This window comes from Antechinus flavipes, chromosome 5, assembly GCF_016432865.1.
Source record: "Antechinus flavipes isolate AdamAnt ecotype Samford, QLD, Australia chromosome 5, AdamAnt_v2, whole genome shotgun sequence".
Lineage (NCBI taxonomy): Eukaryota > Metazoa > Chordata > Mammalia > Dasyuromorphia > Dasyuridae > Antechinus > Antechinus flavipes.
Window position 1 is genome coordinate 10,679,205 of NC_067402.1, and position 27,829 is coordinate 10,707,033.

General features: G+C 35.9%; 1 protein-coding gene across 6 annotated transcripts in view; it reads right to left on the reverse strand.

The window, feature by feature from the left end:
- Positions 1 to 3,702: 3,702 nt before the first annotated feature.
- The window catches only part of TMEM196 (transmembrane protein 196), a 70,389-nt gene continuing 46,262 nt past the window's right edge, over positions 3,703 to 27,829 (reverse strand). For 2 of the 6 annotated variants that reach the window (XM_052001493.1, XM_052001492.1), the window contains exons 2-5: positions 16,763 to 16,819; positions 11,608 to 11,862; positions 9,939 to 10,012; positions 3,703 to 7,009 (exon numbers count right to left, since the gene is read on the reverse strand). In XM_052001493.1, the coding sequence (XP_051857453.1) occupies positions 7,003 to 7,009; positions 9,939 to 10,012; positions 11,608 to 11,862; positions 16,763 to 16,819 (393 nt within the window). In that variant the 3' untranslated portion in view covers positions 3,703 to 7,002. Of the gene's footprint in view, positions 7,010 to 9,937; positions 10,013 to 11,475; positions 11,863 to 16,762; positions 16,820 to 27,829 lie in introns of those variants that run through there. The other 4 variants (XM_052001495.1, XM_052001494.1, XR_007954346.1 and 1 more) reach the window with 3 other exon arrangements.

Genomic DNA, 27,829 nt, shown 5'->3' on the forward strand with positions numbered 1-27,829 from the left:
TTCACCCCAGATGCTTCTGTGAGAAGGGCGGGCAGTGAGTTTCCTCTCTACCTGCACATTTCATAGATGTGAGCAATACAGACAAGAAAGATAAGGGATGTGCCAGCCAGTGCCTGAATGGTTACTATGTTCAGGAAGTGATTCCCATCACCTATAGACATGAATTTTGAGTCCCCTAACAGTCATTTTATGAACATCTGAATCCCCCAGAATCAGGATCCTTTGAATTACTTCAAATTCCCTCTCAGACAGGAGGTGAGATTGAATAAGTTGTGGATCTAGATCGAGATTTGAGTTCTGGTTCTGCTGCTGATGAGCTGTGTGATCCTGAACAAATGACACAATTCCTTTATACCTACAGTTACTCTTCTGTAACATGGGGGCATGACAAGTCAGTGATAAATTGATAAATGGTCAAAGGAAATGAATAGGCATCTTTGAGTTGAAAGAACCAAAGCTACTCTTAGCATATGCAGAAATCAATTTTGATTGGAGAAATTAAACAACTATGAAATAGCACCTCAGCTAGCAGATTAGCTAATATGACAAAAAAGGAAATTGGTAAATATTGCAAAAAATGTGGAAAAATTGGGACACTAATGAGCTATTGGTGCAGTTGTGAAATGACCCAACCGTTCTGGAGAGCAATTTGGACTCATGCTCAAAGGCCAACCAAACTGTGCATACCCTTTGATCCAGCAATACCAGTACTGGGTCTGTATCAGAAAGAAATTATAAAATAGGGAAAAGTAGCTGCATGTGTAAAAATATTCATAGCAGCCCTTTTTATGGTGACATGATGGCGACATGGTGATAAAAAACTGGAAATTGAGGGGATGCCCGTCAGTTGGGGAACGGCTGAATAAGCTGTGCTATGTGAATGTAATGGAAGGCTATTGTGCAATAAGACATGATTAACAGCAAAATTTTAAAAAAATCTGGAAAGACTTATGGACTGATGCAAAGTGAAAGGATCAGAAACAGGGGAATATTGTACACAGCATCAGCAGCACTGTGTTATGATCAAATACAAATGACTCGGGCTCCCTCAGCAATACAATGATCCAAAAAAAATACAAGGACTCATGAAGGAAAATGCTATCCATATCCAGAGAAAGAACTGATAGACTCTGAGTTTTTTCTCACTTACCTTTTTTTTTTCTCAAGACTTTTTTCCTTTTTTGATCTGTTTCTCCTTTCACAATGAGTAATATAGAAATATGATACTGAATGTATAAACACTATCAAATTGTCTATCATCTTTGGAAGAAGGAAAGGGAGGAAAGGAGGAAGAAAAAATTAGACTCAAAATCTTGTTAAATTAAATGCACAAATTATTTTAAAATAAAACGGGGGAAATGAATACTGGCCCTCAATTTGACCAATAGAAGGGACTCTCAGATGAAGGAAATTCTCTCTGTTTATACAAATCAGTACCCTCTGTGCAACACTGATGGGCATCAAGTTTTTCAGTGATTAACCACACTGGACCCATTGGTGATATGTCCAAGATGAGACATGAACTTGATTATTCTGTCTCCAAGTCTGATATCTATTCCCAAACAGTCAAATTACTTTTCCATCTGCAAAATGGGAATAATTCTTATACTCCTATATAAACGTGTAATATAATCATCTTATAAATGGAAAAAGGGTTATTATAATAATGAAAAACTTGAGAATGAATGTCATAATGTGAGTTTAACTTATGCTTCCAGGCTCTGAATGTCTCTAAAATGATGTATATGACACATAGTCAACTGAATAAGGCATTTGACAAAAGATGCATGGGGTAAGTGTGGCTATTTTAAAATGTGTAATATATGTAAGGTAGAAAACTTAGAAGTTCAAGAGAAAAAAAGAAGAAGAAAAGATCTCATCTGGAATGACAAAAGTTTCAAGGTGAAGAGAATATCAAAGATTTTTGTAACCTAAAGGGACCCCAGAGATCCCTGTGATCGAATTAGAAGACTGTTCAGTCCTAATGGCAATTAGGTTATTCATCATCAGGTAATGAATGTGAATGTCCTTTGGGATGACTATATGCACTCAGGATAAGGTTCATCAGGAGATTGTTGGGTTGTTAGACTAACACATGGCTGCATTCAACCAGATAACTAATAATTTACGTGAAATGTAACCACTGCGGGGATTTTAAGAAACTTCTTACTTTTTTAAATCTTGTTGAATAATTCATTGGACTCAGCAGCATTTTTTGTTTGTTGGTTTGTTTGGTTGGGTTCTGTTGTTGTTGTTGTTTTGCTAAGACATTTGGGGTTAAGTGACTTGCTTAGGGTCACACAGCTAGGAAGTGTTAAGTGTCTGAGGCCAGATTTGAACTCAGGTCCTGTTGACTCCAGAGCTGGTGCTCTATCCACTGCACCACCTCAACAGCGTTTCTTGTGAAGGACAAAATCTTTAACATATCAAAGACTTAATATCAGAGACTTCAAGAGCAGGGTAGGGATCCAATATATTAGACAGCATGTTGGGTTGGCAGAAAAGAAGGCCTGGATGTCCTTTCCTAATTGATACTTAACCACAAATTGCTTGTAATTGATTTATGCTGGAATCATTTGGAAGCTGATTCTTCCCATTTGTTGGAAAGGGCCACTTATTGTAGAATAAGTTTCTAATTAATGTAACTGCCTCTCTGGATAGAATCAAAATTGCACAGTGGACAAATGATATATTGAGTTCGGGAATAGGAAGACATACTTTGAAAGCCTCTCTCTGACATTTGTCATTTGACTCTGGTTAAGTTGTTCAATTTTCCCAAGCCATATACAACTTTCTAGGTCATATTTACTAAGTCATGGAAGGCACGCTACTTATTTGTAGAGAGAACTCTTCTACCTGGCAGCATCCATGCTCAGCACAGCATGCAGTTCAATTCCTTAAACCACAACATCATTTTTTACTTCTGCCCTTCCAGCCAGGGGCTAATTGGCAAGTAGCAGGTTAGAGAAATTTACTTCTGAAGCACCATCCCACTGAGGAATCCTGTGGGAAAGAGTGCAGTCCTCTTGGCTTTGTGCACTGGAACTTAAATAAAAGCCACCTTTTCTATTCTATTTTATTCTATTTATCCCAACCCTCTTTTAAGTAGTTCATCATTTCACTTAATGCAAAGGGCCAATCTTCCAAATATCTTTTCCCTATTACCTTCATCCAAAATCAAGTATCCATTGGGCCAATAATCATTTCTAATGTTCAGAAAAATTAAATGCTGGGGATAGGATGTTTTGCCTACTCTGAATCATTACCAACTCAAGGTCTCCTGAAAGGGATATTACTTAGATGTCTATTCTATATTGTTTTGTTCCAGTGATAGTCCTCATTTTATTAGTAAATCTCTTCATTGGTGATTATCATTTAGAGAAATATATACATATACATATATGTATGCATGTGTATATGTATGTATTGTAGGCAGAGAATGATGGGGCCCCATATAATAGAGGCTCAAATATAATGGGGTTTGAAATAATGGCCAGCATTCTGCAGACCTTCATCATAGTTGTCTCTAGAATATGCAGAAAATATTTGATTTCAATGTGTACATGTAGCCCTTCCTAGATTTGCAGCTACCATCTTTGCCCATGGATCAGATCGGTTTTTCTAAACTCGCTAGGAAACTTTTATTTTAATTGCTTCAAGTCTCTGAGCTGTCAGATTGAAAAGAAACCCACGGCAGGCAGATTTTTCAAAAACACTCCTCATTTATTAAAGAGACACACATCAGCACAGTCACAGGACCAACTCTTCTGTCAACTGTTCCCCCTTATTGACCACAGCCAGATTGATTTCTCCATTTTCCAGGCAGACTCCCCCTTCTCCCTCTGAGGTTTTTGGCAAGACAAGCCCCTCCATGGCATGGCTGGACTCTCCATCTCAGTACCACATCAGCCTTCCTGACAGTTGGGTGTTAGGTCTCCCATTACAGTCCCCCCGGAGGGCACTGACTCATGCCAACTCTTGAATATAGCACTTATAAAATTATAGCTCTTAATTCAATGTGTGATGAAAATTAAATTTCCAAGCACACAGGCATGGGTTTGTGATGCTTTCCCAAGCTCCTTCCCTTGTCTGGAATGAGATCAGAAAAGATTCCATTTAAACCTCAATGTGATTTCAGCCCTGAAACTTTTTTTTTAAACTTACAATAATTGCATTTGAAAAGAAATATATGGATATGTCATCTAGCATATGTTGTTGGTTCTTTTTCTTAATCATCATGGTTATTAGAGTCTCTAATGATATCTTTTTTTTTTTTTTAAGAAACAATAGTCTGTCCATTTGCTCCTTTAAAAAAAAGATTTTTTTCCCCTTTGGATTTTGTAAAAGTTTTTAAGAGGGATCAATATTATATCCAGAAAACAGTACTGGGTCTAAGACATTGCAACGCTATATTGTACAAACAGGGCCATAAAGGAAGAAACACCATGTTAAGTTATCTTTGATGTTTACTCTGTTATTAAAAATGAAAACAAATCTCTAATCTTCCAAGTAATAGATCTTAGAAAACTGGGCTACAACTGAGTGCCCTTGAGCAGCTGAGATTTAGAGGACTAGAGGCCAGGTGGGCACATGTCCACTACCCAAGTGCCATCAATTGTTTACGATTTTTCATGGGATAAGTCGATGATTTCTCAAATGAATTGGCTTGTAATATAGAGATACAGATAAGTTGGCAAGGCTTTTAGTAAGAAAAGAAAAAAAAAACATCCCCAAAGAGGCTACTGGCCAATGTTTTTTTAACCAAAGGGAATGTAAAGGTTTAGATTCATTGATATCCATTTTGGGAAGAGAAGGATCATTAATCAGTTTGTAACTTATCAATAGAATTCTAGTTCTCTATTACTTGAAGTTCTGGACATTTTTTTCTGCCTAAAGTACACTGCAAGATTCTAAATAAAAATTTGTTCCTTCTCATAATTTTTGAGCTCGATTATGTCACAGTAAGATACCCACTATAAAGGATATCATGATAACTCTAATAGAAGTCATTTCTTTTTTCTAATTTTTTAAAGTAGTCTCTATCTTACCCTTGCTCTTTAAAATCAATATTTAATTTAGAAAAAAATTCAATAGTCAAAAATGAATTTCCCTAGTTGTTATCAGAGGTTCTCTGTCCATGAAACGGAATGGAGGCATAAATAGCATGACTGAAAGGCACATGAGAAGAGCCCTCAAGAAGACCCCGATTCTAATCCTGCTTCAACTACTTACAAGCTGTGTGAACTAAAGGGAGCCATTCAATTTCCCCAGATATTAATTTTGTTGTCTTTACATGAGGACAGATAATATCTGTTTTTATCAGCTTCATAAAATTGTGGTGAAGATCACATGAGATCACATGAGAAAGGACCTTTATACAATATGAAGTTAAACAAAGTTGACAGAATGATACAAAAGAGATGTATTGCTGTCCCAAGAGAATGGTTATTTCCCATCTCTGATCATAATGACCAAGGGTTATTTAAAGATTCAGGCATGAATAGTTTTTTATACAAAGCTCTCTCATTTTCTAAGCTGAGATCTCTTTTGGAGTCAGCGTGTCAAATTTTTGGTTAAGTATCAACACTTGGTTGCTTTATGGGGATTTTTTTTTTTAAGACAGAAAGCCAAAGCCACTTTGTATTTTATTATTTGAGTACTAGATCACCTTCATCTAGCAGTCTAAGTTTTACTAGAAAGGATTTATAATGATTTAGGTCATGAAAAAGTAAACACTCTATAAGTAAACACAAAGGTGCCCAACTTAAATATGGGTTATATTCACATGAAATAGACGACATGATATAAAAATCTGTGTTGCACAAACCATACTCATAAGGTCCAATTCATCCAAGAGTTCTCTTTTTCCTTTACCATCTTGTTCAAAAATCCTCTCCTCACCACCTAACACCAAATATAGCAATATTTACATCCACCAGATGGATCCAAGAAGAAAAAAAAGACACACACAAAATTAATTCAATGATGTGTGGTCTCTGAAAAAAGGTATAGGAAGAAATCCCCACAAATGTGTGGGGATAAGGTCTTATCTGTAGCTCAAATCTCCCCAATTTTCCCCCATTCTATTTACATAAATGCATGTTATAAATATATGTTATATATTTTTCTATATTTACAGTATATATGTACACACTTCTCTGTAGCCAGAGTCACTGTCTATGGATCTATAGATTCTTCTGCCCACTCTGATAGAAGAGAACAAAGGTTTAGAAAATCCTAATCTTTTGACAATCTCTCCAATCACTTTGCAAATAATGTAAAACTATCATACTGACTAATATTCTTTCTGAAAAGAAAAGAAAAATCACTTTTTACTTCTAATTTGGGGTTCATTTTATTTATCTTATTTTATGAATAAATTATGAAATATGCTGAATCCACAAATTGGAAATATTTACAGTTTTTTGTTTGTTTGTTTTGTTTTTTTACATCAAGGCATGGCTGAGATGTTGAATCCTGGTGTTCTTGCTGCTGTCCATTTTTCAGTATAGCCTCAAGTGATGGATATTCTTTACAATTTGCACATTGAGACTAATTGCAGGCCACCTTCTTTTCTCCCCTGTATTTTTCACATGCTAGTTAAAGTGTGACTTAGGCCATATTGGAAACCAATTTTTATTACATTTATTTCCTCTTCTGAAAAATCTTCATGAAAGTGGTCTGAAAAGCTGATCAGAAAGCCTTTCTGAGGACACTCTTGGAAAGTTCTTAGCCCAACAGAAATTAATGGAGAGCTACATGAGGCCAAATCCAGGGAGAAAAATGTTAGTGAAAATCCAAGAAAGAATTGTTCCAGGAAGTCCCACAACATCAGAAACCTGGCAGTAAAAGCCACCAATGTTGCCATATTGGATGAATCCTTTGGTATATCCTTTTCTGATTGAAATTCGGAAGAAAGAAAAAAAAGTTTCAATTTTTTTTTAATGTGTTATACTCTTCCATTAAATATTAGTTGTGGTCCTCCATTGCTCATAGTGTCTGTCATTTCCTGTTAGAGAAAGAAAATGAATTAATCAAAATGCACTTGTGCAGAAGGAAATTAACAGTTTTATTTGTCAGAGATTTCAGAGAACTTTGAAAAATTGGATAATTTCTCTTTTATAGTGGGATGGTGGCATTTAAATAAATGATATTAAATGGTGATTTTAAATTAGAGAGAAGCCTAGACCAGCACTCTGGGAGAGCCAAGTTTTATTCACATGGCACCAGGGATTGGGATGGGTTAAAAGGGGTGAGAGGGATGAGAGGTGAAACCTTTCTATCTTGGCCTCTACCTCAATATGATTTGGAAAGATCCAAATACAAAATAAAAAGGGACCAAGTATCCAGATTTGTTCACATTTTAAGTCTTTTTTCAGAGACTGTCAAGAAGGTGGTAATAAGTGGCAGTTGTCAATTTTACCTCTAGGAAATATGGCAAAGGGTCACCAGAGGATGATAGAATGAAAGCTCCATTAAGGTCATACCTGTTGGCTGGTTGGGCTTTAGAGCCTAGCAAGCTCCCTGTAGGCATTGAGTACATTTGATGAAATATTTTAGACAGGGAACTTTGAAATCATGTAATCTAACACCCCCCCTCCATCTTATAGGTAAGGAAACAGACCTAAAATGGAAAGATGACCATAACACCCTTGTCTATAGGAATAGCAATGGGCTCCTAACAGCAGTGGTTGGGATTTGAGCTGGTAGCTTCATGGGAAAGAATTTTTTTTTTTTTATCGTAAGACTAGGATAGAGTAAAAACTCTCTTAAATTGCTTTTGAAAAGACCATTTATTAAGAACACTTGAATAGGGAAAAATCATTTGGGAAGGAAATGAAAATAGAGACCCATTGAATGACCCAAGCAGAAGAGGTTCTATCTAGAGGCTATAAAAAACAAATTAATTTGAGTTATATGAGGGGACTTTTATAGCCAGAAGTCCCTCTGAACATGACTATGGATTATAGCGGGGATGGGGGGAAAGACCCTTGTTCATTTGCCTACATGTATTTGCATCATGTTCAACATATTTCACATCTATTTTCAGACAGGTTATTTATTGGCATCTGAAGGCACAGATACTCATATTGATGGAGCCCAAATTCACACACACACACACACATACACACACACACATACACACACACACACCCTCTCTTCCTCTCTTCTTTTTTACACATTCTTTTGTAGAAGGATGGAAGAGGGGAAAACCAATGCAAGGTCATTCTTTATGGTTGTCTGCTATAGTTTTTATAGTCTTTGTAAAGGTAGATTGAAAAAGAAAAGAGGGAGTGGTAACTTTTTTAAGAGGGGAGATTTCTTTGTAATCTTTTAAAATTCTAACTTTCTAAAAAAATGGCATTTTTTTTCTATTTAGGTAAAATCATAGTGAACAAGATAGAGGAGAAAGGAGCTGAGATTTTATACTGCCCTAATTCTCCAATATGAGTGATAATTTTAAAAGTATTATTTTCTTTTTTAGAAATGATTATAAAGTATCTGGTCTTTTCATGTCCTTCTCACATTTCTGGACTTATCATCCCTCTATGAAGTACCCACAACACTCTGCCAGTAACTCTAGGTCTTCTATCCTGTTTTCAACTAATTATCGACAATTTTTTCTCTCATTCCAATTGCATCAGTGGTCCGCTAAGTTTCATCAACAAGGGGCCATTTTAACTCCCACTGTGCATAGGAGAAAAATGAGGCCCCCACAAGTCAAATAACTTGAAATGAGAAAGTGTATTTAGAGGCTAAAAGTGCTGTACCATATTCCTCTAATGACAGTTTACTGTAAAAGCTGGGTTTGAGAGTTTTCAGGGGAAAAGAGGTGAAGCACAAGTTAGGAAAATGCATTAGGGAATCATCGCAAGTAACCCAGTAGTGGCTGGAACTTTGTAAGATACTATTGCAATTTATAAACTTAAACTTGGGAGGAGACTCCTCCCAATCACTCTTCACCACCAAGTTCAGCTCAGATTTTTCAGGGATGATTTTCCCTTCCTTTGCACACCTTTTCAAAGCAAGCAAAATACTCAAGACAATCACTTTTCAGAAGAAATGACTCCAGGCTTCCTTGCTCTCTATCCATGTCTTTTTTTTTTTTTTAATGACTTAAATATTTCCGAAAACTTTCTATAGGAAACAATTATTTTTTCCCCTCTTTCATTTTTATTACCTTCACTCAGACCTAGTAAAACTATAGATAAGAAGGAGGAGGACTTCATTTTTCATTTAATGGTCTTTTAAGCAGATGTACCTAAAAAAGCAAGGGAATTGTACTCTCATTTGTAGGCTAAACTGCCTATTTGCAAATAAGTGTTTTTTCTCCAAATAAATCAAAATATATATGTGTGCATGTGTTTATACATATATTATAAAAATTGTAGGTAGATTTATTTAATCATGCTAGTGAATCTTGAAATGGGTACTCTATTTTTCTCCATTGTTCATATGGGGTTTGCTTTTAAAATAAATCACAAGGAAAACTTTGAAGGTGGGAGCACCTTAAGAGAGTTTTCACTGTATTAGCATCAAATTCTGTTCATGAAATCTTGTCAAGAGAGATATAGATAGTTCTTCTATATCCTGACACACATTATGTTAACATCAAAAGGAGAATCTAGGCACAATGGCTCTGAATTAGAGACATGACGTAGCAAAAGTTCAAAAAACATGAATCATCCAAGCACAAAGATGCTTGGATGCCTCCAGACAGGCTGAATATTGAAGATATTCAACCAACTTTTAAGTAGCAAGACTGTGCCATGGAGAAGGTGGTCACTTCCTCGAAGTGGTGCTCCTGGAAGTGCCCCTATGAAAATGACATCACAGCATCAGCTCATGCTGATTGGCTGTCTTCATGATGCCCTCTGAAAGGCAAGTACTTCCTAATGTGACATAACGACATGGTAACTCCCTAGAGTTCAGCGTACCTTGTAGGTAACTCTGGTGTCGGGGGCACCACCGGGCAGCTGGGCAAGTCGGTTATTTCAATACCCCTCAATCTCTAATATAAATATAATAATCATATGATAAATACTGCACAGACAAACATATGTAAAATATGACTAAATCATGCTAGTATAAATTATTTACAAATGTATATATATGTAAAGCACAAAACAGCCAGTATCCAAAATGAATGAGGAAATCTCCGTAGGGCAAGACATCGCCAACATTTGTTAGATCGTGGGCAACTGTTTCTACTGGTTCACCTCTGTCCATTTGAAAGCCCATTAAGTCAAAGATGAATTTCTTTTTGGAGAACCCATGTCAATAAATCAGAAATTGCTTTTATTTGGATCCTTTAGCAGTCTCCCCTTAATTTTCTTCTTAATTTTCTAAATTATTCCTGTAAAACTTCACTAATGAAGGATCTTGCATTTCCAGCCTCTATTTCCTCTCTGTGTGACAGATTAAGATGGTAAAGGAGCATATTATCCTTCTGCTCCTAAATTGGCATTTTTCCTCCCATGATGCAATGATGCATCATGATGATGTGCGAATTAAATTTTTTTTCTGAATTTTCTTTTGTAACAGACATTGTTCTTCCACTGAAGCATTCCAATAGCAAAAGCAGACTGGAACAATATGGACAGTATTCAATAGAAATACAGAAAGTGATTTCTTCTGCTATTACATGGGACCAATAGGAGTTCCAGCTCAAGGGCACTTCCTGAAATAAGCTTGTCATATTATTTAACTTTCAGGAAGACCCCGGAAATGGGATAAAGAGCAAAAAAAAATATATATAGGACCAAGAGATAATTGAGAGTTGAGAGAGATCTTGGAAGGCCAATACCTTCATTTTAATAACAGAACAGGAACTATCATCATCATCATCATCAACCTCTCCTACAAATTGCTAGCATTCTCATAGCACTTTAATGTTTACAAAAGACACTACAAATATTAATTCATTTCATTGTTAAGATAACCTGAAAGACAGGTTATGTCTTTATTCCTATTGTTCAAACCAGGAAAACAAAGCTAGTAGGGGTAAAAGAATTTGCTCAGATAAGCAAATTTGAACTGATTTCTTCCTAACATCACCTTCCTGGATTTAGCTAATAAGTATCTGGTAGGATTTGAACCCATATTCTCTGCTGATCTCAGTATCTGTATCAGAAGTCATCCTTTTCCTCCTCCTTACTATTTTTGCATTTCTAGATCTAATTTACATCATTGGAAGCCCCCAGTTGAAAATTTGTGGTATAAGGAGAAGGGAATTTATTATAAGGGAATTATAAAGGAAATTATAATACTGAACTAGTATTAGTGATCACAGGACACTCCAGGGACTGTTTTCCCCCAGTATGACACATGGAAATTTATATTAATCAGATATTTCATTATTTGGGAAATGCTATTTTTAGGACTATGTCTCTGAATAGACAGAGATGCCAGAGAATTATGCAGAGATATGTAACCATGAAGTGCAAAGATACAATATTGAGAAACAGCTCTCACCAATCCAGCAGGACTAAGCCGACATGGGTCTCCCAGACATTTTCTCATCTACAAGTGGCAGCAGGCTCCCCCAGCCGCAGAGTGCACCCTTCAACACAAATGGGCAGTGATGGGGCCCGGCCCAGAACTCACTTTTTCTGCCATTTCGTGGGAATGATGCAGGGAGTGTTCTCGTTCAGAAAACATGCGTCTTTGTTCGTAGCTGGCCAGGCGGCAAGTAAGCCAAGAGGAAAGGGTACAGCCCCCAATCCCAATGCAGGCCAGAGACATGGAGGCCAGGCGCAATGGGTAGAGTGAGGATGTCTTCTTGGTGACTGCTCGGAGGAACTGGAAATTCAGGATGCCACCAATTAGCCCACAGATGCAGCAGGCTGAAAAAAGGATCATCTGTTGAGAAATAAGAGATGGGGTGTTGAATGAATGTGGGGAGGAGAACCCTATTCACAAGTCCTATTACAAATGAATTAATGAAAAAATATATATATTCATTAAGTCCTTTTTATGTGTAAGGATGGTGCTTACGGTTAGGAATACAAATAGAAATCAAGCAGTCTGTGCTCTCAAGGAGACCACCCTAATGGAGGGACATAGCTCAGATAAGCACATTTTATCTCAGGGCAGAATGGCAAAGCCTGGAAGTTCACAAGGAGCATCATCAAGGCAGAGACAGTGTCAAGCAGGTTGGTGGTCCAGGGATAATGCAGATGATAACGTTTAGCTATTCTCCATTTCACCTTAAGCCTTGCTGGTGACTCTCAGCTTAACCAAAATGTATGAAGAATCAAGTAACTTTTCCTTTCACACAGCCCATTGGGGTCTGGGTGGTCTGAAGGTCAAGGGGGAATGACAAAGGAAAATCAAGGGAGAATGACATGCTAGGTTGGGTTATTTTCATCTAGTGAGTCTGGATAGGGTATGGCAGTGGATGTTGTCAGAAAAGAAATAAAGGGAAGTTGAATGAATGGAATAAATGAATGCATGAATGAACAAATGAATGAATGATTGAGTGACTGAATAAAGAGGTTCTGAGCTCCTTGGGAGTAAATACTCTCTTTTTCCCTTTCTTTGAATCACTAGTGCTTAGTTCTGACACAGCACACATTTGAAAAATATTTATTGACTGAATTGATTGAATGAGTGAAAATATATTTCTTAACACTTTCTGTACATCAAACACTGTGTTGAGTACTGGTGATATAAAAACAGTTCTTTTTCTCTAGGAGATTATGCTTTAATAGAAAAAGATGGCACACATAAAATTATGATGGCCAGGGAGAGCTGAGTGTGAGCCCCCATGTTGAATATAAATCTTCTTTTATACATCAAACCACGTTCTTGAAATGTTTTCTCAAGGAGAATGTCTGCTCTTGACTATATTCACAGGAGTTCATAAGTTGACTGACTTTATAATGAATAAATACTTAGTAAATCTAAATCTACATTAAATGATTCCTATAAAGTCTTTCATATACGTATATGTACATATAAGTACATATAGGGGTGTGTGTGTGTGTATGTGTGTGTGTGTATATAGACATCCATTCACATATGCATATATGCTTCTATGTCTAAATCCCTACCTAGCTAATCAGAATTCAAAATTCAAGAAATTGTACCAGGTGCCCACTCTATCATGATACTGGGATATGTGTTGAGAATATAAAGATAAAGCATAGAACTGTCCTTTCAGGAGTTTATATGCAATTGTGGGGAAACCACATTTATACAGAAAAATCAGAAGTCATCTAATCTCAAGAGAGTGAGAGCACTAACCCCTGAGAGGATCAGAAATGGTTTGTTGAGGGAGCACCTGACATGAACCTTGGAGAAAGTTAAGAATTAAAAAAGAAGGAAATGAGGTGGGAATGAATTCCAAGCATGAGAACAGCTTGTGAAAAGGCATGAGGAAGAATAGAAGGAAAAAGGAAAAGAAAAAGTTCAGGGAAAAGCAAGTAAGGTAGTTTAACTTAACTACCTTAAGAATGAAGGAGAGTGATTTGAAGTGAGTTGGTGAAAGTAGATCAAAAACTCGGATATGGGGATGGACAAGTGAAGTCTCAGTTTTCACAAAACAGGAAGGCCATGGGTCCCAGAAACAAAAGATTAATCAGAGTTATGAATTTAGAAGACAGTTTTTGAGCACTTAGAAAATTTTAAAAAAGGAATTAGTAGGAATGAGCTTGGGCTTACTAAGAAATTAAATCAAACTAATCTCACTTCTTTTATTATGTAGAATTTTCTGTGGATCAAGGTAACAATGGAAACAGTGGACATCTTGCTTTTTAACAACCAATAGGTAATCATTAGAATAATATAAAAAGCCTATTCTGTGGCAAGTACTTTCCTTGGTTCTGAAGAGGCAAAGAATTGCATTTATCTTTTTGAATTCTATCTTGATAGCAATGTGAACCATACTGATAAATGCTACTTGGTTGATAATACTATTTTGTAACTGGTTAGCCAATTGATAGATTATATCACACTAGTGTTGTCTAATCTTGGATTGATGTCCATTCAGACAGAGGCCTGGTGTTCAAAGGAAATGGAAAACTTATCATTTTAAGAATACCACAAAAAACTACAAGTTACACAGGGGATTCTTTTTATAGGTTGGATATTGGACAAGATTATTTTGAAGGTCCTTTTCACCTCCAAGATTCTTGATGACATATCTACATTTCTTACAGGTTCAAAAAATATAGATAGGCAGTTGGGGGATTCAGTAGCTAGATAATTGGGCATGGATTCAAGAAGACTCATTTTTGTGATTTCAAATCTGGCTTCATACTAGCTGTGTGACTGTGGGCAAGTCATTTAACCCCATTTGCCTGAATTTCCTCCTCTGTATGTAAAATGAGCTAGAGAAGGAAATGGCCAACGGTACTACTTCTTTGTCAAAAAAAAAAAAAAACCCTAAATAGTGTCACAATCAGTCAAATGTGACTGAAAATAATTCAACAATAACAATAACAATATGAGTAGTATTTGGGAATTCCCAGGTGAGTAAATTTTCCCTATAAATTCAGGTTAATGCTTTGCAATTTATACTTTTAGCTACTTAGATTTGTGAGATGTTTAATGATTTTCCAGGGTCATAGAGCTCTATCTTCTAGGCTTTAAGAGATTTCATTATTCGTCATGGTAAACTGCCTTAATTGAGTTCCAAGTTTGTGTTGTTATCAGTATAGATTAGAAGAATTATCAATGGGGTTGACCATAATTTCCAGGACTCCCCTAATTTATCATATATTTTAAGCCAAATGAATAATTGTGATAACAATGATTTAAGAAGTTTCATCATGACTAATGAAATAAGGAATCTGCTGAAAGGAATATTCTTTCTTTAGCAAACTCATGTACCTTGTGAGAGAATCACACACAGAAGGCACTCAGTTATTGAGTTATCACTGGATTAAACTTTTTTACTATCTTATTAAGATATCCAGCTAAGATAAAAGACTCAAGAGAGGAAAGTGAATCTTCAAATTTCATTTGTCAAATATGAGTGTTATAAAATCACAGTTTTAGAATTGGGAAGAAGATCAGAGACCATTAGCGAATGCTATCTACAGATAAGAAAACTGAGGCACAGATTAGTTAAATGACTTGCCTCGCATCACACAGTCATCAAATATTTCTTAAGGTTTAGGAGTCTTAAACCTAAATTTTCTTATCTTCAAATCGAATGATTTTTCTACTATGGTCATCATCTACACAAGAGATTGACACATAAATCACAATCATTTTTATGACTTTCTGGATATGGAACAAGAGGAAATAGTAATATAATCCATGGAATAGTGTTTCTAACCACTAGTAGAGGCAAAAGGCAGGGCAGATGGTAGCAAATCTGATCTGATGTGTTTCTTGATAAAAGGGGTCAGAAAGAGCAAGATCATCCCCTTTTGACTTTACCATTCCAGCTAGAGAGAGAGAGCCCAACCGGGTGGAATCATTGCCCTGAAAGGCAGAAGGGACAGTGGTGAGAAGAGCACACAAGGATGGAGAAGAACACGTCCCCAGGCCTAAATTCTTCCCCCTTCAAAGGCACATTGCTAGTAGGGTATTTTAAATTGGTTTTAATGTTTCCATTTTATCCAGAGGGGGAGCTTTTATATTTGCAGTACTCATGTCCATAAATTTAGAGCTGAATAGGACTTTAGATGCCCTCTAATCCAACATTCTTGTTTTACAAAAGAGAAAACTGAGGCATAAGAAGGTAAATGCCCTTGCCCAAAGTCACACAAGTAGCAAGCAAAAGAGGCAGAATTTGAATCCAATTTCTCTCACTGCTATGCCAAAGCTTTCTCCTGCCATATATTGCTAGTCTCAGAGAGGGACCACCCTCCAAGAGATTAATTGAATAGACCCAAAGTCTTCTGCCTCTATCTTTTCTCTGATCAGCATCAATAAGATTTGTGACTGCCTGTGTGAGGTGACCCTTCACTTATTCTGACAGACATCACACCACTCACTCTTGGGGCTGAAGGCTATAGCTAACTCTACAAATTTGCAAAAGTTGATTTTTTGATCTTTTTGAAGCAACCTATAGAACAGAGACCTGTTATATCTCCCTTTCATTTTCTAGCTTTATGTAAAACTTCACAGAAGGCAGCAGGAGTTGATCACTCAGGCACGCACGTAGCCTGGTGTACCGAGATGAGCATCCGTCCAGTGGTACTTTCTGTAATCTAACGCCCCCTGCCATCTTGGGCATTCATGCTCTGTGAAACATGAACATCTGTAAGCACTTTAGACATGGGGTGCTCAGGGCTCAGATCTTAAAAGAGTCATGCAGGGTGTTAAACTCAGGCTGAACTAAAAAAAGAAAAATCAAAATCAGCCGAACTTTGAATGGCTGCAGGGTGTCCACTTGCAAAATTAGGTTTGCAATCAAAGCCTGTTGGGATCCCTTAGGTCCAGGTCTGTACTTAAGCAGTTAAAGTTCCCAGGGATGCCAGCTAATTGCTTTGGCTGGTTGCTGGGAGAGTCACGTGACTTGCCTGCAGTCCATAAAGTGGGAGACGAGAAGTTGGCATTGCTGCCAGGATCGGAAGTTATATTCTAGGGCTATTTAAAGAGCCCATTCAAGCTTTCCCTATTGTGCTGTCATTCAGTGACCCACTGGTTTTCTGGAAAGAACGACAGGCTGGGAGGGTTTGGTTCTGTGCCCTCATTACATCCCCAATAAATAAGTGGCCTCTAGCACATGGAGGCCACAGAGGACATGAGCCCAGTCATTCCCTGGGCCCTGAAGAGACACCGAATAAGCAATGCAAAAACTTACGACAAGTCCGGACTTTTTTTTGGCACACAGAATTCCACAGATACCGCAAAGCAGAAACTAAAAAGCAAAGGGAAAGAGAGAGAGAGAGAAGAGAAAGAGAGAGAGAGAGAGAGAGAGAGAGAGAGAGAGAGAGAGAGAGTGATTATTGCATAGTTCCTGACAGCAAATTGCCCCATTATGAATTAGCTGTTGGCCCCTTAATCTGGTTCTTAATCTATGAAAGTCTGACGTGGGCAATACCTTTACAGGGGCTAGGAATCACAGGGATTAGAAAACTAGAAAAAAAATTACAATCCAACTTCATTCTACAAATGAGGAAACTGAAATCAATATAGATTAAGTGCCTTGCTCATGGATTCATGATCAATTCATGTATTGATTGGCAGAGGGGGGATCTGAACCCAGAATTCCAAATCCCTTGCCCTTTTCAATACATAATGTATTTTTTTCCCACTACAAAAAAGAGAATTTTGCCCACGGTTATAGGGCTGATCCTGAGGGAGAAAATGTGACAAAGATGAAATCAGTCTTCCAGTGCCCTTTGTCTGAATTCTGGCCTCCCAAACAGGAATCTAGTATTCTTATTCTGTCAGAAAGTACAAGTTTATTCATGAAAGAAATTCCTAGAATCAATTTATTCATATTGAAGTGCTGAGGGATTTATTTTGCTTTGTATATTCATCTCCCATTAAAAAAAAAAAAGATCACGAAAAGAAGCATGTCTAAAACAAATGAATCACAATAGTGGAATTTTAGATATCAACAGGAGATTATTTGAAACAGATTTCTTGGTACTTCACAAAACAGGTTTAGAGGCGAATTTAGGAATTTTGTAGTAATATTACTAATTTTAAAAAGTAAAAATAATCAGAATGACTAATTTTCAGCATAAAAGAATGAATCAGCAATAGTGTAATTTTAGGCATCACCAGGGACCATATTTCAGAACAGACAGTTTTCTATATATTGTACAATAGGTGACTCCTTATCCTTGCTACTTTGAAAGTTAATCCTTCTGATATACCTGAAGAGTTCAGTGTAATATATAAATAAATTAATAGAATTAGGTAGCCATTAATTAAAGAAATGATCATATGATTTAATTTTATCTCTATTTTTCAGATTATTGTAAACTGTAAAATTAGATGCACTACATGCTCGCTGGACAATGTCTGCTAGGCTCTTCGCCATTTCTGCTTCCAGGAACCTGATGTAGCAGTAGACAGTGACTGAGAAGAATCAATGTAAACAAGGACAACAATACCAGGACCTTCTAGAATGTCTGTAAAACATTATTTTTTCAAGCCTTAAAGTATAAAGGAGACGGGAAATTCATGGTCATTTAAGATTTCCCCTTACTAATTCCCTCAAAAAAAAAAAAGGAAAGAAGGGAAGGAAAAAAAACCATACACAGTAGAAAATGTTAAAGTTTCTAAGTATACACTTGCACATTTGGCCTTAAAAGTTACAATTTTACAACTAGTCATTAACAACTTTAAAAGATTTCCTATGTAAAATTTATTGGTAAGAATAAAATAACATGAAACATGACCACATAAAAACAGTGTTTGCAGGAATTTCTATGTTATAACAATATGCCATTTGACTGGTCATGATTATGTTTTGAAAAGAAACAGAATTCTATTTTTTTCCTCTTTGAACTTCATTGGATACTATTCTGGGCACAGAGATTTTCCTGTTATCAATTTTGTTCAGTGGAAAGTCCAACTTCCCCTAAAATTTCACTTGGTTTTCTAAGCTAGATTCTGTTTGTTCATTTAGTATAGCAGGCTATCGTGGGTAGAAAACCTACTGTGTCACAACTGAGAATATGTCAACAAAAAGCTTTATTTTTTTGTGATAAAAGCCAAGGTAGGGAAAAAAAAACACATCAATTGCCAATGTAGAAAAGTTTCCTTGGGGGTATGTGAGTTTCTGAATACAAATTATTCCTTCAGTTTTTTTTTTTTTTAGAATATAGTCATCTGGATTCATAATTGTTCAGTCACTGGAATCATAGCAGTTTATTTTGTTTAAGGTGAAGGGATAGAGATTTCTTAATCTGAAAGTTTGCTACTGACAGTGGAGTTGTGAGACAAGATAGTCTTTTTTTTTTTTTTTTTTTTTTTTTGGTCTTTCAGTTAAGTTTGCATAAAAACTGGAATAGAGGAAAATAAAACATAGGGATTAGATTTGAATAGTGTGTACCCTGGAAATGGAGACTTATTCACAAGACAGCATAGTATTCCCTTCCCCATCACCACAATACTCCTCACTATGAACAAATAAAAATCCATAAATATGTTCAAGAGCTTCATCTAGATCTTTTATTTTAATAGGAAATTATGGAATCTGAGATATCATAGAATCATAAATTTGGACCTGGAAAGGACTTCAGAGGCCACTTAGCCTAAACTCTACATTTTAAAGAGAAAACCAAGCTCAGAAAATAAAAGCAACTATGTAGTAACAAAGCCCAGATCTCCACACAGGTCTTTCAACTTCAGATCCCATTTCACACTGTATCCTATGTACGGTGAACTGATTGTGTGATAGGAGATATGGAAAGTATCAGATTGAACACTGATTTATGAAAACTACAAATAAGCATTATCTATGTTTTATTAATTTTTATTTGCTTAGAAAAATCTTTCCCAATTATATTTTCATCTTGTTTTGCCAGCACTGGGAGTTTTTGTAGAAAAATAAGGACTATGGACCATGAGGTTGATTTCTCTTGTGTAAAAAATGAAACTGATGCACATTATAAATTTTCAGTGTGATAAAAAAATATAGTTCATAAATTAGGTAATTGCCTAATTTCAATACATCTGCTGAAACATCTAGAAAGAAATAAAAGGGAGATAAAAGCTACAAACCCAGTCTAAAAATGCTCAATCACCCTGTGTCATGCAAATCTATCAATATGCCAATTCATACTATAATTTCTGACTTTCAGCATTAAACAGGGAGTGGTAACTTCCAAGCACCAGTAGCTAACCATGATAGAATTTACAGTCATCACCAATTATTTCCCTCTTCCCCTTCTTTGTAACTGAAGTACCTTGGAGAGCACCTTCACTTAATTGTTTAATAAATATTTGTTGAATTGAATTGGATTGAATCTAAAGATGTTTCATATCTAGATATCATGTGTGTTTCTATCATTCATTAAAGATTCTATATTTGCTAAATACCCAACAACTCACAGAAGAAAGAAGAAAAATATATTTTAACTTAACAGCCTAGAAATGACTGATTACTGAAAAAAAAGGGATTTCAGTATTAAATGTTGTATACAATTTATTAATTATAGGAAAAATAAAAAAAAATCAATTCCAAAGTAGAAGAAATAGTATAAAAAGCAGAATATATGACGTATAATTTAATTAACTCCAACCTGAGATATATATGTTTTGCATGCTAAAACAAGTAAAAGGGGAAAAATTAAAAGAACAATAAACTAAAAGTTCCAATGAAGCTAAACAAATCTAGAAACTACTTTATCCCCAGCAAGCATTTTATCTCCTTCTCAAGCAGACATGGCAACTAAAAGCAAATAGCATTTGATAACTGTATTATACATTCGAAAGGAATAGCAAGTTATGTACAACAGATTTGTAGTTTCATTGACAATCATCTTTTTTTCTATTCTACTATCTTATGGATTTACTTATTTTATTTCTTAAATTCAGAATAAAATGTATGAAATAAAAAAAGTAACTCTTAAAAGAAGATAGTAATAGATACAAATAACAATAGTCTGCTATCTTGCAAGATATCTATCTTTCTACTTATACATGTGCAGCTATCTGTCTACCTAGATAAATAGAAAAACCCAGTTTATATGGTGAATTTGGGAAAAGGTTTCAGCAAATATTCACATTTTATTAATATTGTCAATAGGTAGATAGAGAAAGGGATGATAGATAATTGATAAATGGGATAGGATAGGTTAGGATAGATTAAATAATTGGCTAAAGGGAAAGAGACAGGAGAAGGTAGGAAGGAAGAATATAAATAAGGAAGAAAAGAAAGAAAGAGGGGGAGGGAAGGAGGGAAGAATAGAGGGAGGGAAGAAGGAAGGAAGGAAGGAAGGAAGGAAGGAAGGAAGGAAGCTAGGAAGGAAGGAAGGAAGCTAGGAAGGAAGGAAGGAAGCTAGGAAGGAAAGAAGGAAGGAAGGAAGGAAGGAAGGAAGGAAGGAAGGAAGGAAGGAAGGGAGGGAGGAAAGAAGGAAGAAAGAATTATAGAATATTTATGAAGAGCTTGCTGTGTGCTAAGTATTCTAACTAGCAATGGGGATATAAATAAATAAAAAGGAAGTTAGTATTGTGAGGGGAGTGTTATGCTCATTGGCAAGGCTTGAAACTTTTAACTGACAAAGAAGTTGAATGAAGCCATTTTTTCCAGTAAAATAAAGCAAAATCTCAGATGGTTCCTAGGACAGTGTCCAAGTGTTTATAGGTGGGGATCATGTGGAAGTAGGGATATTATAAAAAGCAGTGAAAGCATTATGAGCATTGTCATTGTATAAAACATTGAAAATTTGAGAAAGAAAAACAAGTTTGCTGAAAGCTTAGCCAGAGACTCCAGTTAAAGAAATTATCCTGGGAACATTGAAGAAAAAACTTAAAAGAAGCACAATAAATAGATGAAAAATTGAAATATCTCTTCAGATTATGATAACCCAGTACTCTTCCTATTAATGACAGTAGAAAAAACAAATATGAACTCAACTATTACAATTACCAAAGCATTGCATGAAGAAGTAGAAATAAAACTAAAGAAAATCTGGATAGTAAAAGGAGACAGATTTGCCCTAGGGTATCTGGAAAATGTCTCCAGTGGAGCTGGCACAATTTTGGAGACATTGGAGAGTTCATTTTCAGGATGCCTGAAAGCAGAGTGGAAGCCAGATGCATATGTCTGTGTGATGAATCGCAGACATGATAGTTTAAAAAGAAACGTGACTTTAAAATATTAACAGCTACCAACCAGAGGCCTACTTTCACAATTTCAGAAGTTCTTTGAGCAAATAACCTATACATACAATAGCTCAGATACTTGCTAGCTGTGGTAAACTGGGCAAGTCATTTAAATTAAATCAGCCTCAGTTTATTCATCTTTGAAACAAAAGTAATGACGGCACTCAACACAGAGGGATTTTTTTTTAATTAATTAATTTTAATACACATTGCTGTATGAATCATTTTGGGAGAGAAAAATCAGAAGGGGAAAACCATGAGGAGAGAGAGAAAAAAAAGAAAACATACAAAAAAGGAGTGAACATAGTATATGTTGATTTACATCCAATCTCCATAGTTGTTTTTTCTAGATGCAGATGGATTTTCTATTCAAAGTTTATTGGGATTCCCTTGAATCACAGAATCATTGAGAAGAACTGGGTCTTTCATAGCTGATCAACACACATTCTTGCTCTTACTGTGTACATTTTATTCCTGGTTCTGCTTGTTTCATTCAGCATTAGTTCATGTAAATTTTTCCAGGTCTTTCTAAAATCAGCTTGTTCATCATTTTTATAGAACAATAATATTCCATTTCCTTTATATATCACAATTTGTTCAGCTATTACCTAATGGATGGACATCTACTAATTTTCCAATTCTTTGCTACCATAAAAAAGAGCTGCTACAAACATCTTTGCACATGTGGGTTCTTTTCTCTCCTTTATGATTTCCTTGGCATATAGACCCAGTAATGTCACAGCTGGGTCAAGGGGTATTCATAGTTTGATAGCCCTTTGAGCATAGTTCCAAATTGCTCAGAGGGTTATTTTGAAGATGAAATCTGTTATTATGAAAATATATCTTTGCAAAACTTAAAGTGCCAAAAAATTGATAGCTATTATTGTGTCCTCCTGGGACCATTCTCCCAAATCTGGCTCATTTTGAGGGGCAAGTTCCCCAAAGCATTGTTGAACTCTAGGGAACAACCTGAAGAGGGAGGAAGTTTCTCTAATACTTTGACTCATGGGTCCTTAACTTATTTACTCTGTATTGTTTTACCACTGATAGTTGGTTTAAAAAAATCACACATATCCCCATGTCTGTGCCATTCTCTTCCACAAGTACATACAGTACTTACGGGCACAAGAGTTTAGCTCTTCAAAGTCTGCCTAATGCTTAACTCTTAAAACAGATGTTGGAATAGCCATGCTGGAACATCCTTTCCTGATATATTTAAGTGTGGAGATGCATTGTGTGTTCTTTCAAACCATTCCAAGGTTTTCATCATCTGATAATTTAATAACTTGAAACAATTCCCTTTTTCCAATTTAATTAATTTGGTTGTTGTCACCCAACAACCATTGTCAGGTTGATGGCACAGAGATGCTTAAGAACTGTTCCTACATATTTTACCACTTTGATTAAGCAGCTTAATGAGCATCATTCTCACATGATAAACATGTCTTGCCACTCACATTAATTAGTGTTGGAGGTATGGGACCCCCCATTTACATTCTTATTAAGTGTATTTGGGTTAAAAACCACAATGATTTATGTTTCTATTACTCGTTGGTTACCACTTTTTAAACTTAACTTTTAAGAATAAATTATATTGAGTCTCTTAAGATCAGTTTATAACTTCAGGATGTTAAATGCCACAGAGTGCCAAATATGTTTTGTTGATTTTTTTTTTTTTGGTGGGAGGTAATTGTATTATCCACTAATCATCTGAGAGGCATTGAATATAGCCTGATACATAATGTGCAGTGGCTGTCTTTGTGCTTTAAGTTAGGACCAAGAATCAAGAGGTTTTTTTCCCCTCTCTACACCACTCCCTTTTATTTAGTGATTTCTGCAGGACATTTATGGGGATCCAGGATGGCACTGGATATCAGAGGGTATATTAGAAAAGAACATTTGGGAGGTGTGGGAGACTGAGCTTTTCAATCTTCATATAGAATTATACCCCCTTTAGAGATCTATAACTCAGCAAAGAAGAAGAGAACAGAGCCCATGCAGTTTCCCTCTACCCAGATGCCCAAATGACATAATGAAATGGCAGGTGTGACCAAGTCTGGTCCTTAGTAAGTGAATTCAAGTTACCCCCTTTATTTCTTGGCTCAAACACAAGCTTTTCTGGCTCTGTTTTACTTTTGAAGTCCTTCATGACCTAATACTGTACAATCCAACCAAATGGATCTTTCTTTTTCTTTTTTTGCCCCAAAACAATATTTTATCTTCTGTATTTGTGTTCCTATGCAGGCTGAACTCATGCATAGAATTCATTCTCCCGTCAATATAAGGCCTCAGAATTCCTAGTTTTCTTCAAAGTTCATCTCAGATGCCACCATCTCCATGGAAATTTCTTGAGCCCTTTGTCACTAGTAGTTGTATTTTCTTTGTGTGTCTCTCCATTTCTCTCTCTCTCTGTGTGTCTGTCTAGTTCTGTTGCTATGTCTGTTTGTGTCAGTCTGTGTCTATCTCTCTGTCTCTGTCTCTCTCTCTGTGTCTCTGTCTCTGTTTCTGCCTTTCTCTCTCCATTTATAGTAGATAACCCTCAAGGATTCTATCTATATTCCAACTAATAGACTCTGCAGATCTCCTAGTTAATATCTTTGTATCCCCATTACCTAGTGCAGTGCTTTATATATTTTATATGCTTAATAAATACTTGTTGATTGGGTAAGAGAAGTGCCGTGGCATAGTGAAAAGAACAATGACTTTTTAGTAAGAGAACCTGGGTTCAAATTCTATCTCTGGCTCTGACTATCGTTGTGATCCTGGACAAATCATGAAACTTCTATGTGCCTCAATTTCCTCATCTCAAAAATAAAGGGATTGGACAAAGTATCTTTCCGTGATCTCTTTCAACACTAGATCTATGATCCTATGATTGATTACTACCTGGAAAGTTTTGAAAGAACATGATAGGAGAAGAATCCAAGAATGGTTGATTACCCTCTTCCAAGTTTTCAAGCCTTCCAAGGTTTCCATCTATCTTTATTAAATTACCCTTCATCCTTATCTTTTCCTTTGGTCTTTTCTGATAAACTTTTTCATTCAAGCTTTAAATAAGCTGGGTGATGGATTCCTTCTCTAAGTTCTCATTGTCCTGTTTTCAATTAAATAAGGCTTAGACCTGCTCCTAGTGCTCTAATAAGTTACCATAAATAACATCATAATCTGCTTTGTGGTAGAGAATTTGTTTTTGTACCTCTTTTGTCTTTGTAACTTTGGCACTCAGCATAGTTTCTGGCACATGGAAGGCACTTAAAATTGGTGCTGATTGAGTTTTAGCTGACAGATGGAACAGAGCAACTGAAATTTTGAAAGTTCAGCTGTTTGATCATATATTTTATTAAGTAATTATGTTTTAAGCAAAAAGGCCATATTCCACCACAAAAGCCCTTGAGGTCAGATAGCACACCTTATACTTCTTACAAATTCCCATTCTGTTGGCATTTAAGCTCACAGGAATCAGTCAATGACTACATGTTGACATTGGTACACTTATTCAATAAAAAAGTAAATTAGTTCACTACCCTGATCCACAGTTTCTAATTTGTAAAAGAAATTGGTTGTACTTGATGATAGATGACCCATAAGGTCACTTCTGATCCTAAATTCTATGAGAAGTTGGAATTAGATTACTATTAGTAGAAATTAGAATGATTGAATCTGTTCCTACTGAAGTGTGGAGGATTAATTCATGGAAATTCCCATGTGTGACCTTTGTTAATCTGAATGAATCTCTAATTGGTGAAATTATAAGCAGATGTGGTAAAGTCAAGGATCTGCATGATCAGATAAGAGAATGACATAGTAATATAGTATAGTATAGAATATAGAAGACTATACTAGTACACGGTGAATACTAAAAAAAAAATCAAGAGAAGTAATCTAGAATATTGTGAAGATTGTTTAAATATTATTTAAGAAAAAAATGCACTGTACAGTGGAAAGAATGATGGAGCTGGAGTTAAAAGACCTAGATTTAAATATTGACTTTTCTATTTTACACCCATGTGACCTTGCACTTTTCTGGTTCTCAGTTTTTCAATCTGTGAGATGAGAGAAATATACTTAGTGAAATATACTTAGTCTGTCATTTACCTTCCACTCTATGATCCTAAAATGTACACAGGCTGTCAATTAGGACATAGATGGGTTACAGTTTTCATCATGGAAAGGATTACTTTTATCAATGAAAGCTAAGATCTTTGGAAGTATTTCTAAATATCAAAAGCAAAAATAAATTAAAGAATGTCCAGTAGTTCAGCAGAGAAGTATTTTGCAGTTGAGAGAAATTTTCTGTCACTTCTTGAGTTATCATATATGTCATTATGGTTTAAGAATCAACTTCCCCTCCTGGGGCAGCAAGCTAACCTGAAGCTGGGACAGGAGGTGAGATGTGTTTGTTAAACCATGTCTTCTATCTTCTTCTTCTCCCTTTCCTCAGATCTAAGTTGAGAGAGTGTTGGACCCTTTGCCCAGGAGCCCAGTATGACACCATCTTTCCAGAACTCTGCTTCTTCTTCCAGACTCCTTCCTATAGCGATGATCAAAAGCAGAAACCTTTGTAGAGATGTATCCTGGCAACTTTCTTTATGACTGCTGAAGCTCTTTTTTCCTCAGGAGCCATAGCTAATGAAAATACCAGCAAGGAAAATCTTTGATGCCAGAATCCTTGGCACCATGAAATAGTCAAACTTGAAAAACTGCAAAGTTTTTCAATGGTAATGACTCTAAATAAAGTCACCTACCATCTGCTTTGCTCTTGCATCCTAGGAGCAGTGAGTTTTCATATTTGATTTAAAGCTGAAGTTTCATCTAGGTGGCGTCTCCCCTTATTTATATGTAAACTTCTTGAAAGTGAGTCTTGGTTTTTTGTTCATCTCTCTGGAGCTTTGCACATATAAAGTGATTAATAAATTCTATTTCCATTCATTTATTTATTTGTTGATTCATTCAATCAGTTGGTGATTCAGTGGATAAAATGGTAGCCTTGTAATCAAGAAGACCTGAGTTTAAATTTGGCCAGCAGCTGAATGAGCCTGGGAACTGTCTGCTTCGGTTTACTCATTTATAAAATGAGGAGAAAAATAACCCTCCCCTCTAGGGTTATTAAATGAGATACTATTTGAAAAGTATTTTGTAAACCATGAAGTTATATTCCAATGTTAAGTTCTATTTACTTTTGAAGATGTAAGGACTGTCCTTTGTGCTGAAATAAATGGAGTGAAAGTTTAATGATGGTGGATCACTCTTAATAATAAGAAATTTACCAGAAGATTTGTTTACCAACATTCAGTCTGGTTCCTTCCATAAAATATGCTGTGTATCTGGTTTATCTGGTCCATGGGCAGAGGACTGCTTTATTTGATCAACAGTTAAGTAAAATGAACCAAAACTGTTGCAGATTTAGTGTAGCCAGTCTTATTTTCGATGACCTGTCTCCTCCACCTTTAACAATAGAGAGATCTGTGATCCTCTGAATAAATGCTAAGATCTAGTACCAATATTTAATGAAATAAAATACTGGCAAATTAATTCTTAAAAATAAACCTCAAGTCACTAATTATGGGGAAAGAAATTATATGTATTTGTAGGTATCGAACACACATATATGCATATATGTCTATATAGTGATTTAGATATGTATTGTATAGATACAAAACTTTGTGGGTTTTTTTGGAGGGAGGAATAAAAAATGTCTTATTTTATAGAACAGTAATAAAATTTTTTGGTTGAAGAACTGATGTTGGTTTTGATTCAGATTCTTGGCCTCTCAGTGTCTTTCTGTTTCTCTGTCTCTTTCTGTTTCTACCTCTTTGTTTTTCCTCTCTTTACTCTATCTCTCTGCCTTTCTGGCTTTCACATAAAGGAGTGAATTGAAAGTCAGTCTTAGAACTATGGAAATCTGGTTTCAAGTCTTGCTTGAGACACATTACCTATGGGATCTTGGACAAGTAATTTAATAACTGAATTTTGTTCAGTCATTTTTAGTCCTGTCTATTATTTATGACCACATTTGGAGTTTTCTTGGCACTTGAGTAATTTGGCATTTCCTTTCCCAACTCATTTTATAGATGAGGAAACT